Raw genomic sequence first — 16,523 nt, forward strand, 5'->3', positions numbered from 1 at the left:
CCCGCTCTTCCCCGTGTCTGCCGTCAGTCCCCAGTCTGTAGCCCGGCACGTGGCACGTGCTCACAGCCAGGCTGGATGAGTAAATCACAGCAGCACTGAGTAAACAAACAATAGCGGAGACCCCTGCCCATTCACTCATTTCTTTTCTGGCCCTACTGGGGACAGCAAGGGGCAATAATCACAACCCTCACAGACCAATGTTCAGAGTCTGCAGGGGGATTAGAGCTCTGAGAAAAGAGCTCTGGGGAATGCAAGATGAGTCTGGCAGAGTCAGGTTTCCTGGAGGATGTGGGTTGGGCTGGGTTTGAAGGATAGGAAGAGACAGACATGGGGAGCCTGAGGTATGGGAGACCATGGGAGAAGGGCAAGGTGGAGTCCTGCGGCCTGTGACCTCCAGACAGAGCCAGGGTGAGAGCCAAGCTGGGTTCCTCCCACTGTCTCAAGGCTTCATTCTGGGACTACCTGCTTCGGACGAGGCCTCCAGGAGGCCTACGCTGTGCCAGAACTCCTCCCCAGGGATGAAAGAGTCTGGGGGGCTCAGGGAGACCAGCAGATTCTCAGAACCACAAAGCTTAGAGATGCTAGGCCATTGCCTCCCTTTACAGGTGAGGAAACGAGGCTCAACAAACCAACACCAAGTGCCCAAAGCCACAGGGCCTCTCAGTGCCAGAGCCTGGCCTGCATTCAGGACTCTTCCCACCACAGTGCAGTCTACCCAACGCTGGGGGGCTGTGTTTGTCCAGGTGGACAGCAGTGGGGGCCCTGGTAGCCACTAGACCATGCATCTCTTGGGGTGGGAATAGTGAGCTGCTTAATTCCCTGGGGGAGTGGACTCATATTTATTCGTGATTCTCCCAGATACCATAACTGAGCACCAAGGCCTGGACTCTATCACTCTTGGCTGAGTGACCTTGAACAAGTGGCTTCTGAGTCTGTTTTCTCATCTGTAAAAGGGGGTCACAATGGGGCCATATGAGGGCACCCTGAGACAAGGATGTGAAAGTGCTTTGGAAATTGACACTTTTCTAAGCCACTTACAGCTATTCACGCTTTCCATTTCCAAAACAATTGCGCCAGGTAGGAACTAGAATCGTCCCCATGCAGCAGATGAGGAAGCTGAGGCACAGAGAGACTAAGTAGCTTCCCCAAGATCACACAGCTAGTATGTAATCTAGAGGGCAGGATGGGGGAGGCACTTTAGCACGTGCCACTAGCCCTCCAAACCCAGTCCCAATGAACAGACACACTACTTCCTCCCTTGTCCCCTCCCGCCCCTGCCCCCGGGAGGGAGTATGACTCAGGCAGCAATGACAATGGAGGAGGAGCGGGGAAATGCCTTGCTGTGCTGTTCCAGAGGCAGAGACACCAATCCCATGCCTAAGTCTTCACAGAGATGGCTTTCTCTGCTGCCTCCTCTGTCACCTTCCCAGTTGGAGCCCTGGGTCAGAGATGCCTGTCAGCCAGCCTCCTCTGCTCTTTCTTCTGGGGTGGGGACAGCATTAGGACAGTCACCCACAGAGAATCTGCAGTACCAGCCCTGCATCCTGCCTTCAGATGAGCCCAGGAGAGAGGAATGTGTGTGTGTCTGTGGTGGGGACATCCCTGCAGGCCTGGGCATGGCACAGGAGCGGGAAAACCGCAGGGACTGCCCTCACAAAGGGGCCTCCGGGGGCAGCAAATAGAAGTAAGGCTCCTGGGCCAATCCCAGCTCAGCCCTCCGAGTTCCCAACAGGCCACCTCTCACCCGCACACCCCCCCCCCCCCGCCCCCGGCTCTGACTCACTCCCCTTCCAAAGCCTAATCTCTTGGCCAGCCTGTCCCGAAAAATCAAAAATGCTTGCATTTACCGTGAGAAATGAACACATCACCGTACAAAGCACTCTGTCTGGTGCCTGTTAGACCTCCATCTAGAATAAACTTGTCCTTTTCTTCTGTCATTTTTTCCTAATTCACAGTATCATCAATTTGCTTCTTGACACAGTCATTCCAGGCTCCTGCTCACTCCTCATCCCCTTAGAGCGGCCACGGGCACACCCTTTCTAATCCTAATTGACCACCGCTTTCTTCCCCATCCCTCCTGCCTCTGTGCCCTCCCAGCCTGTTCGCTGGGCCTGGCTGGGCCTTGTGTGCACAACATGCAGGCCGCTCCGGCAGAGGAGGCTCAGGGGGAGGGGAGTTCTCCTGAGAAGTCAATGTGCAGCCTCACCAGGGCAGCATTGCCCAGCCTGGCTTGGCGGTGTTTCTGTGAAGGGGACTTCAACCACGCTGGCTGGGGTGCGGGCACTGCATGTGAGCACAAGGGGGGGAGGGGAGGTGGGGGAGGGGGGGAGAGAGAGAGAGAGAGAGAGTGTGTGTGTGTGTGTGTGTGTGTGTGTAGGGTCTCACCTGTTTCTGCAGCTCCCACTGATCTAGCAGGAGCACCAAGGAGCCTCAGAGCAGCTTTCCCCACCCCTGGTACCTTCCCGAGAGATAATCAGTCTGCCTCTTTGGTCCAGTGGGATTCTTGTAGCTAACGGCCTGAAGACACTCTGGGTAAAGGGCAGTCTGGTAGGTGTGATGGGCCTGGAACTTATTTGCAAGACTATGGCACAGTGAGCCTGGCATCTCACTCATCTTCAAGAAAGTGGGATCACTGCTTATTCAGAGCTGTGGGCCTCAGGAGAGTGTCATATTCAGCTCTTGCCTGAACGAAGCTGCCAGTGGTAATTATCCTCATCTTACACCCGAGGCAACTGAGGCCCCAATTGGGGGATGACCTGTGGTTCCCCAGGTTACAGACTTTGGAAGTGTAGGGGCCATTTCTCGTGTTTGTAACTGCCCAACATTGTTTTCGACTTTTCCTGTGTTTGCAGGGTTTCCTGTGGTGGGAGGCCCGCCTCTTTGAATGAACTCGTTCTCCCATTCCGCTGGCTGCTAGGGCACAAGTGTGTCCCCTGGGCTCTGCCTGTTAGAGCCTCCTGCATGCGACTTGGATTGGGAAGGGGGCAGCAGGAGGAAGTGGGTAGGCTAGGATGGCAGAGACGCCCAGCTCCTGGGGGGCGGGGCTGAGCTCTCCCGCACCCTGGCCAGAGTGGCAGCAGAGAGCCGAGAGCCAACTGGCACCAGCAGGAGGGCTCCGGCAGCGCTGGTGGTGTGGCTGGGTGATGTTCCCGGCCCTGTGTCCCACACCTGCCTCTTTGGTCCTCCTGGAGATTCTGGAAGCCGTAATATCCCTTAATAAACTGGTTTTCTGCTTCAGCCAGCCAGAGTGGATTCTGTGGTTTGCAACAGAAAGTCTGGCAGATAAATAGAATAACAACCTGGCTTTCAAAAATTGATCAGAGCTGTTCTCATCACATACATGGTCGGAGTATTTGGGCCCCTCAAGACTTCTGTGGAGGGATGAGGCCTCTTTTCCTGGCTGTTCAGACTCGACTGGTCAGGGAGAGTAAGAGTGCCACATCATACCCTGGGGTCAGGGCAATCTGAGTTTGAGTCCTCATTCTGCCACCTGCATGCTGTGTGACCTCAGGTAAGTTAATAACCCTTCCTGAGTCTCACTGTCTCCATCTGTATAATAGAGAGAACAGCTGTTGATAAAGTAAGGTAACCCACATGAAGAGTTTTGCCCAGCGCTCACACAATGAGCAGGTACTAGTCTAGATGGACAGAGTTCCTCTTCTCCGTACCAGCTCTGGTCTCCTCTCAAGGCACTGAGCACCCTCCCAGCACGGACAGCCTTGCCTGGGGCTCCCTCACTCCCAGCCTGGAGGCTCCCTGAGACAGAGCCCACATCTTTCCATACCAGGCACACAGCCCACGCCTAATACCCAGGGATGTGAACTGCCTTCACTCCAGCTGAACAGCAAAGGCCCCAGATGCCGCCTAGCCCCACCCTCCCTTTGCCACCTGCTCAGGCTCCAGACCCAGCACTCTGCCCCTACCCCTCTGCAAGACTCTGGTTCAAGGAGACTATGATTAGCCTTTGCCTCCTAGGGCTGACAGCTGGGCCACCTCAGAGACCAGGACCTCTCAGAGGGGCTGTTTTCAGGAAAAGCATTAGGTAAGTGGAGACGTGGTCCAATACTTAGAATTGATTTTTACCATAACCAAAAAAGTCCACAGATCAGCCCCTCCAGGAGGCCACAGGTAGTATGATCCTAGTCTTCTATAAAATGAAATCTCCAGGCATAGGGACCTGGAGTACTAACTGGCATCGTTCTTTATTGTACCAGCAAGTTTTGCATGACACGCCAGAATGCTCGGGGCAGCTGGGGGCAGCTTGAGACCCAAGTGCACAGAAGGGTGGTAGCCAGGAAGGGATGGTGTCTCTGTCACGTTGTCTGCCTTAGTCACCTAATCACAGACCCATGACCTGGCAACTTGAGTCTGAAGGGACCACGTTCTTGCTTTTCTGGTGAAGTCTGTTTCCCAGTCCTAAAATAAATTCCGAATCCAGGAATTAATAGGCTCCTACTTAAGCTGGCCTTGTTAAACTGGACAGACAAGCCTGGGTGGTCTCTGAGCCTTTCCCAACCTGTGTAGGAATTCCTCAGCTGACTGCTAGGGCAGGATCCGTGTGCAGGCTCATTGGCTAGCTCTGCCCCCAGGTGGTGAGTGACATCTGTGAGCCCTGGGCCCCTGCTTCATGCTCCAGAACCTTCAGCTCCTGTTATCACTCACCAGCTGGTTTCATGTCAGTTCATTTCAACAAAACAAAAGGTTCTCCTTGGCCTTTTGAGGGCTGAGTTATCCCTGCTTGGTCTTTGGAGTGGCCCAAATATCTTTGATGATGTACACAGATCAGGCTGGCCCCAACAATGGATAATATGCCAGCCTGAGGCCTGGGTAGAGGTTGGGTCCCCGCTGAGCTGGGAATGGCAAGACGCAGAAGGCCTTCAGGCACAGAACCATCAACTTTCCAATGGAGCTCTGCTGATGTCCATGGCAGGCATCACTAATCAATCACTAAGCCTCAGAGTCCTTATCAAGACAGGTAGCCGCTACCAATCAATCCAAGTTGGCTCTTGCCAACTTGCTGCCTCCTTGTTGCCTCTTAGAGATTTCTCACTGGAAGATTCAATGATTCTTAAGAAATATGTTACTCCCAGGCAGGCACTTTTCCTACACTCCCCCTATTCCTTCAATGCCCCTTTTTCTCTGTTTCCCTTCTCTGCCATTTTCCCTTATCCACCAAAACATCTGGGGGAGGGATGAGGGCTTGAGCGGAGCTGGCGTGGTGTTTCCTGTCCGAGGCTCCCATCACAACTCCTGGATAGCAGGTACCTGAGGCAAGCTACCCACCCCCACTCAGGGACTATACCTCAGGCTGTCAAGGGGCCCTGGCCCAAAGAGGGGCCCTAATGGGGCAGCTGATGGCCCAGGGGCCCGACAGGGCCTCCACCAGTACTCACCGAGCAGCCCCGGGTTGGGGAACCTCCAGGAGTCGTTGTACGAGGGATACTGAGGGTGGCTGTAGGGGCTCCCAGAAAACTCACTCCCTGCATGTGGTGGGCGGGGAGAGAAACAGGAACCAAATGTCAGGTCAGGTTTGGAAAATGCCAGTGGCGTTTGCTTCTCATAATCAGTAAAGGCAAGTCTGGCCCACGTCCTTAATCAAGTGGATGGCTAACACCAGCCTCGTATTTCCCCCTGTAACATTTTTCTTAGCAGAGGAAGTGAATCCCAGCCTCCAACATGCATACCATGAAACTACCGTGTGCCAGGTGTTCCCTGGGGTTATTGGACCATTTTACAGGTGAGAAAACTGATGCCCAGGGTCTCTCACAAAATGGCCTTGATCCAAGTTCAAAGTGGCACCCGGCCTGGCTCTCAGCCCTGACTGAGGCACTCCAGTGCCCCAGTGTGGTTTCAATTCCACTGCCCATGTGTTTCCTGAGTGGCTCTGAACTGAGAAGCCAAAGGTGACCTCAGCTCTAGTCTGGCCCTCTGTGTTGTGACTCCAGAGGGGCCTGCTCCCGGGGGCCTGGGAGCATGGGTCTAACGGGGAGGGTGAGACAGATGCTCACGACCCAGGAGAAGGCAGATGGCACTTTGCTGAGATGAAGGGAGGCCAGAGGGCTGGGGAGCACAGCAGAGCACAGAAGGTCGGGGCCTTCCAGGCATTGGGAGGGGGGCCGCTGTTCGCGGCTGGGGTGCTCAGGCAGAAACCAGGAGCCGGGCCAGGGTAAGGGCAGCGTTGGGGAAAGGCACAGTAGGACCTGAGGATGGCTCGGTCTGGCCCAGCTGCTCCTGGGGCCCTGCTCCTTGTGTCTGGCACTTCCCTGTGCTCTTTCTGCAGCCCCAGGAGGGCCTGTTTACCACCAGCCAGTGATAGGAAAGGAGCTCAGAATTCCTGCCTTCAAACCTTGCTGCCTTGGCCCTGCAGCAGGAAGGACCCTGCCTGTCTCCTCCCTGTGGCTGGGATTCCCAGAGCGCCTGGTTTGGGCCGGACCCTGGTTGTGTTGGTAGCTGGCTGGTGAGTGGCCCTGTAGGCCCCTGGTTACAGAGCAGGTGGGCCCCTCCCTGGCAGTGGTGATGGGAGTTACACAGCCCCAGGAGACCACCCGCAGCCCTGACGTACTTCCATGGATTCCTCTCAAGGGTGCCAAAGGGTAGGAGCCTCCAGAAGGACCAACCAGAAGGCAGGACCTGGAGCACTGCTCTTGCCCCAGCATCCGGGCCCCAGATGTAGGGTCCCTGGGGCTCCACCAGGTAGGGCAAGAACAATAAAGGAGGCCTGAGGGGCCAGCCGCTCCCACCCCCTGGGCCCAGCTGGCCTCCTCCCCATTTCTACAGCCAACCACAGGCAGAGTGTGCATGCGTGTGTGCGCGCGCGCACACACACACACACGCACACACACACGCTTCTCCTCAGGCCTCTCTGGGGGCCACTCCCAGCCTGACAGGCTGAGCCTTCCAATTCTCTGTTTTTTATGCCTCAGTGGTCAGGGTGTCAGGTTCCGGCGGCGGGAGGGAGAGCGTGGTGACAGTGCTGGGCCGCGGCAGCCCAGCCTCCGCATATCCATCAGTGCCTCCCCCTCCTAGGGGACAGGGAGAGGGATCAGAGAGACCGAGGAGCCTGGGGAAGGGGGACAGCTGCCCTCCCCTCAGGGCTCCAGGCTGCCCCATCAGAGGCACTTCCTGACAGCGCTGTGCCTGGACCCAGGGCACCAAGGCTGTGCTGGCAAAGGCCGTCTCTGCTCCTCCGTCTAGCAACATCATGCTTGTCTGCCAGGCTCAGCTCCAAGGCCACCTCTTCCGGGAAGCCTCCTTGATCTCCAGCCCCCGGAAGTGCAGGTCCTGGGTCCATTCAGCTGGAGTTAACCGTGTCTGTGTTATCCACCCTACACCTTCCACCACCACCTGGTCCCCAAGCTGGCTCTCTGATACCTCTTTCTCTGGGAAGCCCCCCTTCAGGTGCCCTCCGTTTCCTGCAGCATCCCACAGCACCTACATGGGAGTCCCCTGTGACGTGGGAGTGTCTGCCCTGCGGGTCTGGGTCTGAGTCCTCTCTGCGCCTGTGCGCCCCCCACCCGCGCCCCCGCGCTCCCCCTGTAATGCCCCATCCACAGCAGACGGTCGGTGTTCATGGATGGCCGGCAGCTTGCCTGCCTCTGATGCACGACGCTGCCGCACATATGTGTGCACGGCTCTCTTCCTCACCTCCTCCTAGGCTTTGCTCCAATTTCATCTCCAAACCACTGAATTTAAGATGGAAACCCCTTCCACCCCATCCTTTCCTGCTTTATTTTTTTCCATAGAACTGATCACGACCCAACATCTCTTGTTTTTGTGCTTATCTTGTTAATTCTGCCTCCTCTAGTACGATGGAAGCTCCATGGGGGCAGGGAGTTCTGTCAAATTCACGTCTCCATCCCAAGGTCTAGTACAGGGCCTGGAATCTAGCAGGCACTGAAAACTTTCGTTGAATGAATGAACAGGTACACCTCAGTGAACCAGGGACACGGATGATGGCTCCCACTACTTCTGCTATTGGTACTGAGAGCCAGGGGTGTATTGAGCACCTGCTGCATGCCAGGATTCAAACCAGTTTATATGATCCACTGGTGGGTTCCACTCACAACACCACCCTGCTCCTTGGTGGAAGATGAGAATCCCCAGGAACACCTCCCCCCCCCCCGCCCCGCCGCTGGTGTGCTGAGTGGGGACTTTGTGGGCATCCTTAGCCAGCCCTGTTCTATGAGATGCCCTGGGAGAGTGAGCATTCAGGGTAAGGGGAGCTTCAGCACCTCGGGGCATGAGGCTGACCTGTGCGGGCAGTCCGGCCGCCTGCTGGACACTCTGGAATGCTGATTATCTGAAGTGCCACACAGAAAGCTAGTGTAGAGAGTCCTTGGCACATGAGATGTGGGGAGGCCCATCGTCAAATACCGAGGAAGCTGCCTGTCTAGAGACCTGGCCTAGCCTGACCCCAGAGGTGGCCAGGAAGCAGCAGACTGCCTAGGTTCAAGCCCACAGGTCACCACTGAGCCCAGCGGTCCTCAGTCAGTTTGGCACAGAGGCTGGGAGCAAGGTCTCTGGAACCAGACTGCCTGGATTTAATTCCCGAGTCTGCCTCTTCCTAAGTCTGTGACCTTGGGCGGATCATTCAGCCTCTCTGTGCCTCAGTATCCTCCTCAGTAAAGTAGGAGCAATTAATAGATCGCACTGCATGTGATCACTGTGAAGACTGAACAGGTGATACACCCAGTGCCTGGCACACAGCGAATGCTCAGCAAATGTCGGTCATGACAATGACCTGATCCTATTCACCAAAGCCTCCCTGGCATCCAGCATCTCATTTAACCCTCCTGACAATCCTATGACGCTCACAAGATGGGTGTAACTGTCTGCATTTTCTATGTGAGGAAATGGAGGCTCAGGAAGGTGGGAGGACTCTGAGGCTGGCCGCGCACCTGCCCGCCCAGGGCCTTCTGCCTTCCCATCTTAGGCCTCTGTCTCTTTTTTTAAAAAGGCCCTTCTTGTCAGCAGAGCTTGAATTTCACTTCTCAGGGGCCGTGATGCTTCTAGCAAGGAAGGAGGCCCTGTCCTCGGGGGCTCAGCGGGTCCCACCTGCTGTTGGCTCCTCCGGGCCTGGAGGCTCCAATCTCCTGCTTCATCTCCCCTGCTTAAATTCACCACACTCATGACACCTGAGGAACATTCACCTTCTTTCCTTCACACCTTACAATAGCTGCTTAGAAGAGTGAATCCTGTCCGACCAAGCGGAAGTGGGGGGAAGCACTGGGGGCACTTTCTGGGGTGCCAGGGAGCATGCGAGCCAGGAAGGGAGAGGATCTCCCAGGCACAAGCAAAGGTCTGGGGTGGGACTGGTCCGAGTGTGACCCCCTGCGTGGCGGGGTCATCGTGAGGCCCAGCAGAGAGGCAAGCCCCAGAGCAGAACTGGGTGGGGCAAGAACATGACGCTTTTCTCCCATGAGAGCTGGGACCCAGGGGAGACTAGGCAGTGCCAGGATCTGGGGGAGAAGCTGGAGAAGGGGAGCCTGCGGTCAGGGAAACCAGCCAGGTGACTGCCGCCACAGTCCAAGCCTGGGAGACAACGCAGTACCGCTGGCTGGCCAGACGCAAAGATCACACGATAAACACCTCCCAGAAGGGAGCCGCGCTGGAGGTGAGCAGCGCCATAATGTGTAAACGGTGGCATCACCATGGTGCACGCCGGAAACTAATGGAACATTGTGTCTCAGCGGCACTCACAGACAAAGATGAATTAAATAAGTCAGCACCTTCTCTTCTGACTGCCCAGCACAAAGGACAACAGGGGCCCCTTGTTTCTTTCCACTAACCGACCCATACTTTTGGCATCTCTCAAAAATACCAACCCCCTAAACTGGGCAAACTGTTCTTGATGCATTAATAGAAAAGTTTCTGTGAGGCAGATTGGGGTGCCAGCCCAGCCTAGACGGCTGTCAGTCAGTGGACAGTGAGACCGTCATCTGGTCTCACTGTCCACAGACAGCACATGGGCCCTCCTCAGAGACAGCTCCTGGGCGTCTGGAGTTGGTCACATATAAGCCCCTAGGAACTCTCACCAACAAAACCTGTCATCCATCCCCAGCCTCTTGGGAGGGAGCAGTCCCGAGGGGAAACCAGGACTGCAGTGAGAACAGACTCGGAGTCAGCACTGCAGGGTGGGCCCCCCCTCCCCATATGATGCTGTGGGAGCAGAAAGCAGGGAGGGGTCAGGGAAGGCTGCGGGCATTCCTGTGGAAGGGCTGGGCAGGGGTAGGCGCTGCACTCAGCCCTCCGCCTACTGGCTGTGCGGCCTTGGGTAAGTGATTGAACCTCTCTGGGCAGAGTATCTTCATCTTGAACATGGGCCTACATTATAGGATTGGTGAGAGGGGAGGCCAGGTAATGTTACTCCAAGAAGAGCACTCCCCTCTCCCCATACCCAGGACGCAGAGGAAGCAGGAGAGAGGCGGAGGAAGAAGCGCCCCTTCTAGAAACCAAGAAGGCCCTGAAACGGATTGTACCACTGTCACTGAGTTCTCACATATGCAAAAGAAAGCCCCTACCGGGCTTAGGGGTGGAGTTCAGAGACCCAAGCGCTGTGCATAAGAAAGGCCCTGTATCCTGGGAGGTTCTGTTACCGGAGGAGAAAAGGGCAGATGCAGGAGCTGTTAACAAGCCACCGTGTGGGGAGGGGAGGGGGTGAGGAACGTTTAAGTGGTTGTCTAGATTCCCATTTTAAGTTGTCCCTCCTGGGGTCTGTAACCACCGTCTCCGCCAGCCACCATCCCAGACACATTCGGTAAAGCCGACTCGATTGGTGCTTTCTTCCTACATGAGAATCAGAGGTGGCCGAGGGCGGTGTCTGGGTGGCCAGTGGGCCTGAGATGAAAGCATGTGGCCCAAGAGCAACAGAGATCACAGAGCCTGAGCACTGGGTGATGTAGGGAGCCTGAGCCCGAGGGTGTGAAAGGGAGCCTCGCCCGGAAACGTGGCAGAAATCTAGGGGAGGAGATAGGGCTTTTCCACGAGGCAGGGAATAAAGGGTTTGAGTCCGGCTTACTTGATCTCATGGTGCCAGAAGATACCAGCTGGCTCTGGTGGGCTCTCTGCACCAGGGAAAGCAGTGGTGGGGCCCGAGGGGCAACTGCATGAGCAAAAGCCAGGGGGTGGGACCAGGCAGCTGGGACATGACGGGACTTTGTGGCACAGGAGGCAGACTACCCCGTCCTTGGCCCGAGAACAGAGGGCTGGCCCCCTGGCAGGCTCCTGTCCAGGGCCACACCCACAGGTGAGCTCCACCCTTCACTCCTGCCCCGAGCCGTCTACCCGGGAGATGACAGAATGACCTTTGAAGTCAGACTCCAAGACCCGTGGACCAGGCCACACTCTGCCACTCGTAGGCTGGGTAGCCTTGGGCACATGAATTTACCTCTTGAGCCTCAGTTTTCTTGTCTGTAAAATGGAAGGAAGAAAAAAATCTCTACTCCTGAAGCTTGTGAAGATCACATGACTTAGCAGTTACAGATCTTTGCAAATCCTGGTGTGGGGAGGACTTGGTGCCTTCTCATCACTGATGGTAGAGAAAACTCCGTCGTTCCTGCTCCCAGCCCAGACCCTCTGACCACAGCCCTGACTGCTGACAGAGGTCCCTGACACACAAATCGAAAGTCCTTCCAAAGCTGCTAAAACAGAATAAAGCTGAGGAATGTATGTTCTTTCCTCGAAGACTGAGAAAGAAAGCAGAGGCTTAAGAAATTTAGGATAAATGGTGGGTTTCCCCAGAACACTGCTATCTTCCAAAGATACAAGAACGAGTGGTGAAGATCAGTGAATTCACTAGAAAGGACTGATTAAAATGAAAAGTTTTTTATTTTAAGGCAGCTTTCCTGGAGATTCCAGGGCCAAGAAAATTGTCAGAAATCAGAGATGTTTTCTTTCTCCTTTGCTAAAAGCTCAGAGATGGCAAGAAAGTCGAAGTTTCCTAAAATTCTCAGAAGTGACAGGTAAACCGGCTCAGTGTAGCTCTTAATTAACCCAAAACGACACCTGCCAGATGATGGGGATTTGCAGAGCTCGCCGGGGGCCGACCCCATCTGCAGATGGTGGGCTCCCACCTCTGCTCGAGACCTTGGCCGGCTGTAATTAACATACGGAAAGTCTTTCAAAGTGACTTTCTATTTCCCAGCCAAGTTCTATTTCTGAAGGATTGAAGCTGGGCTTTGAGAGCAAAGCTTTGCGGAGGAGGAAGGAAAGATGTGAAAAGGCCAGCCCCTCCCCGTGGTCCTGGACAGCCCTGTGACGTACCACGCCCCCGAGTCAGCGGGTACTCTGCATGGCCGTCTATAGCTAGAGAGAGGACACCTGCTTTCAAATGTATACACGTTAGGTATGATTGCATATATATTACTATTTTAGGTGTTGGATGTATAACATACACGTATATACACGCACACATGCAGACAGACATATGCGTGTATACACAAGTGTACACACGGATGTGCGTCGGGGGAGGTGTGTGCACACACACCGGATCCTGGGGCTCTGTCAAAGCCTCTGAGTGACTTCAGAGATTCGAACAAGGGGCCTCAAATGGCTTCTGGCACTAACACTCTCCCCTTTCCTCCCCTCACTGCACCCACCCCCAGACGGGCCCCCTGGAAGGCCGCCGCTTCTCAACCTCCCTCTCTCCAGAGGAAGACCTCCGTGGGCTCCCAACAGGGAGACGAAAACCCGAACAGACTCAGTAAAGGTCAGTCCTGTCAGCCGGGACAGCCTGGCACCCAGCATCGATCCATTCCTGGGAAAAACCTCTTCTCTCACCAGCTCAAACCAGCCACGAAGGCCTTCAGAAAAACAGAGAGGAGAAAAACCGAGAGAGAGGGCAAGAGTGAGGGAGCGAATGCAGAATGTGTCTCCTGTTTCTGCTTCTCGAGAGAGCCGTGGGCCTCGCAGTTGGACGGAGGGGCTGGGTGAGCCCTCACGAGACCACTGGCCCGCCTTGAGGCAGTTGCGTGACCATGGTGGACCTCAACTTGGTCCCCTGTAGATAGGAGCCTGTTGTGCCTTTAGCCAAATTCCTGCTGTCTGCAACCACGGGAACCTGAACGCAAGGACGCTTTGGGGAACCCAAGGGAAACAACACTACCGTCGCATCTTCAGCACCTCCACCGTGGGCTGTGGGACCCATGACAGACCCCACCAGCTGGCTCCATCAGAGGCAAGAACTGGGGCCTTCGAGCCACATGGGGCCAATCAAAACATATTGATCGTCAGCCCCGTGTTTTCAAGGGGCAAGGGTGTCATCGGCCACAAGCGAGTTGCAACTACTGTCTTGTCCCCGGAGGCTGACTTCCCATCTTCCTGCACCAGACTGGCCCCTGTAGATATGTCTCCGTTGGAGACCCCTGACTATGCCATGGCCCCTTTGAGCCGTTCCGGTTCTGTTTTAATCTACTGTCCTGCTGTGGTATTATCCCAAAGTTCTGGTCCAATGCCCTCATCTACGCACACAATGGACAAGACAACGTGCAAAGTGCAAATGGCTCTCGCAGCCTCACTGGGTGCAAGACAACGCCTGCCTTGTGTGTATGGGTGTGCGGCACGGCAGTCCCGGTCTCTGGTGTGCCTCCCCCGGGGGGGCCCACACGCAGCACAGCTGTGAGAAACAAGCCTGCGAGGCAGTGACCAGAAGCCCCCTTGTGCCATTCAAGGACCCACAGGGTCTGGTCCCAGCGAGCTTCTGAGCCACACCTCCCACGGCCTCCCTGCTCCAAAGGCCATCAGTCATGCCCCGCATGCCCCATGGGGCCCCTCTCCATCCACTCATGCAGTGTCCTTCATCTGAAATGCCACCTTCCTCTTCCTCCTCATGTCCAATCTCCCAACTTGCCAAGACCCAGCTCAAATACTGCTTTCTGGACTGCTCGTCCCAGCTAGGAGCATTCCCCCACCTTCCCCTGAGCCCTCAGTCCCATGGCCCAGGCCCCTGCTCAGACTCAGGGGTAGTTGTAACTCCTATCTCCATTCCTCTGCTGCTGAGTCTGGCTCCTCCTCGAGGGCGGGAACCAAGACGGGTCACCACGTGTGGTGGACAGCTCGTGACAACCTCGGCTGCCCCCCGTGCTGGGGCCCAGCCACAGCACACAGGCTCGCTGAGTGAGCATGGCTTGGCCAGCCCCTTTCAGCGTCAGACCGAAACGGCTCACGAGATCATGCTGGAAAAGCATTCCTAAAACTCTGGCTCTCGATCTTTGGTAGAAGCATGAGACAGAGAGACAGAGAAAGGCAGCAAAACACACTGAGAAGGGAAGGGCCACGTTTGTTGCAAGGGCTAGGGTGCGGGCCCTGCAGGGGGAAAGGAGCGCTGCACGGGCTCTCCTGAGGGACCGGGCCCCCTCCAGGCCTTGCCAGGCCTCTCTGACACACAGCCACAGCACCAAGCCTGGCTCACTGCAAAAGAGTTTAAGTTTCGTCATTGTGGTTTTGCTTTTGTGTTCTTAAAAGGCCAAAGCAAAACCCGCTGATAGTTATAGCTCAGAAGAGAGCATGACCAAACTGCATTCCTTGGGGCCGCAGCTGGGATGGATAAGTGGGAAGGGTTGTTTTTTCCTTACCACCCACGTGGCCATCAGAAAATGCTCAGTCTGGAAACCTGAAGGTTTTGCTTGAGAGACCTTGCCAGAAGCCCCCAGTCCATGATCTAGACTGTTAGGCTCCTGATTCCACACAGTTCAGTTGGAATAACACTGAACTGGACTCCCAAGAGAATCGAGCTCCCACACCTGTGATGGATTTTGGTAAATCTACTCAGTTCAGCATTCACAGGGGCCCTACTCCATTCAGAGCTCTGGGCTAGGCCCCCCGAGTGGGTCTCAGGCTCCGGATCTCCAGGAACTCCCTGCATCTATGGGGTTCTTAGACCCAGAACTAGAGATTTGGGTGCAAGAAAAGGGTGAGGCAGGTTTGGAAGCAGGGAGGAAGTTAGAATTTATTCTAGCTGGGGTATCCAGGAGGGCTTCTTGTAGGAAATGGCTGAGCTGTGTGCCTCAGTGAACGTTCAAGCTTCATCATTTAGCGGGTTCCAGGGGCCTGTCCCTGTGCCCCTCCGGTCAGCCCTGGCTGCCTTCAGAAGAGTCCAGGCGTGCTGCCCCTGTTGCCAGGGAGGGTAGCCTGCGGACGAGGTTCGTCTCTGGCCCCTCCCAAACAGGAGGCCAGTTTAGCAGGACATAGTGTGTCCTGGCCTGGGACAGGCCACAGACCCCAACGACGCAACGGCTAACCTAGCACACTGCCAGATAAACCCAGAAACTCTTTAGCAGCTCGGAACCATGTCATGATTTTTGCAAGTAATTGTAAAGCAGCGACCTGATGCTCTGCACAGGCAGCGGCGAGGGGATGGGGAGCCCGGGGGCTTGTGGCCAGTCAGTCCCTGATTAAGCCTCTCAGTAACGGAGTCAAGTGGCCTCAGAGAAGTCACTTTACCTCTCCGAACCTGAGGTCCTCATGTACAACGTGGTATTACAACACTTGCAGGAATCAATGATACTGATGCATTTCGAAGTCCTTTGTGAATCAAAAAGTGTTCTACAAATGTGAGGGGCTATTCAGTGCTTGACTCAGTCCTTGACACATAGCACATGCTCTGTGCGATTGCTGAAAAAGTGGATGCACTTGGGCTTGTTTTTAATGAAAATTGTATTTCTAGGTAGCTTCCTCTTATTTCAACAAGTGCCCCAAATGCTTGATTGTAGAGAAAGCCTTAACTTAGGAGTTTGGCCCCTGATCTCATTCTGTCTCTACCATGGTGTGACCTCAAACATGTCTCTTTCAGGTTCACATGGCCTCAGTTTCCCCAGATGGACAATGGTGGGGGGGGAGTAGGCAAGATTGGGTTCCAATCTTTCTGTCACTAAATACTTTTTCATCCCGGACTCCTGTCTAAAGGACCCTTTGCTTGCTTAAATGATGAGTCTAATGCCATGCCTCTTTAAAGTATTCTATGAGGCCCTTTTGGGGGCAAATCGACCATTTCCACCAGGCTGACTATAAAGCCCTTCTTATTGGCTCCCAGACTCAAAAGGGGCTCCAGCCTCCTCCAGCTCGGGGGCCCTCTAGCCTCTGGGCACATTCCCAGAGCCTTCAGGGACTCTGCCTCTCAGCCCAAAGTCAGCCCAAAGCTGACTTACTTTTCTGTGGCCTAGACCTTGGCCTGTCCCTCAGAGCAGCCAGGGGTCCTCCTCGGAAGAAATCGCCTCCCCCTGACTGGGCCCAGCTCAGTGCAGAGGCCTGAGCATCCTGCCGCTGACTAATGAGAGGGAGGTGGTGGTGTCATACCTTGCTGGGAAGTCACAGTGCTAGTCCCGACCTGAGCCGCCTGCCATCAAATTTTAATGCTGCTGCTGACATATTTATGGAATGCCTCACCAAGTGTTTGCGAGGACACCAGACAAGATTTACCTTCACAATTACTACCACGATGCGCAGGCTTTGCTGTGTGCTGAGAACTCCATAGCACAGAGGCCCTGAGCACCAGTGCGCCCCGAGGAATCCGCTCAATTCTGTGCACC

The 16,523-nt window shown here is 55.3% G+C and overlaps 1 protein-coding gene across 2 annotated transcripts in view; it reads right to left on the reverse strand.

The window, feature by feature from the left end:
• Positions 1 to 16,523, reverse strand: part of PAX5 (paired box 5) — a 190,203-nt gene that overhangs the window by 7,983 nt on the left and 165,697 nt on the right. For both annotated transcript variants that reach the window (XM_088019276.1, XM_028108737.2), the window contains one exon: positions 5,394 to 5,480. In XM_088019276.1, coding sequence (XP_087875402.1) covers positions 5,394 to 5,480 — 87 coding nt within the window. The remainder of the gene's footprint in view (positions 1 to 5,393; positions 5,481 to 16,523) is intronic.

Source organism: Eumetopias jubatus, unplaced genomic scaffold, assembly GCF_037043125.1.
Source record: "Eumetopias jubatus isolate StellerSeaLion01/CBP00866 unplaced genomic scaffold, mEumJub1_p1.0 scaffold_15, whole genome shotgun sequence".
Taxonomy (NCBI): Eukaryota; Metazoa; Chordata; class Mammalia; order Carnivora; family Otariidae; genus Eumetopias; species Eumetopias jubatus.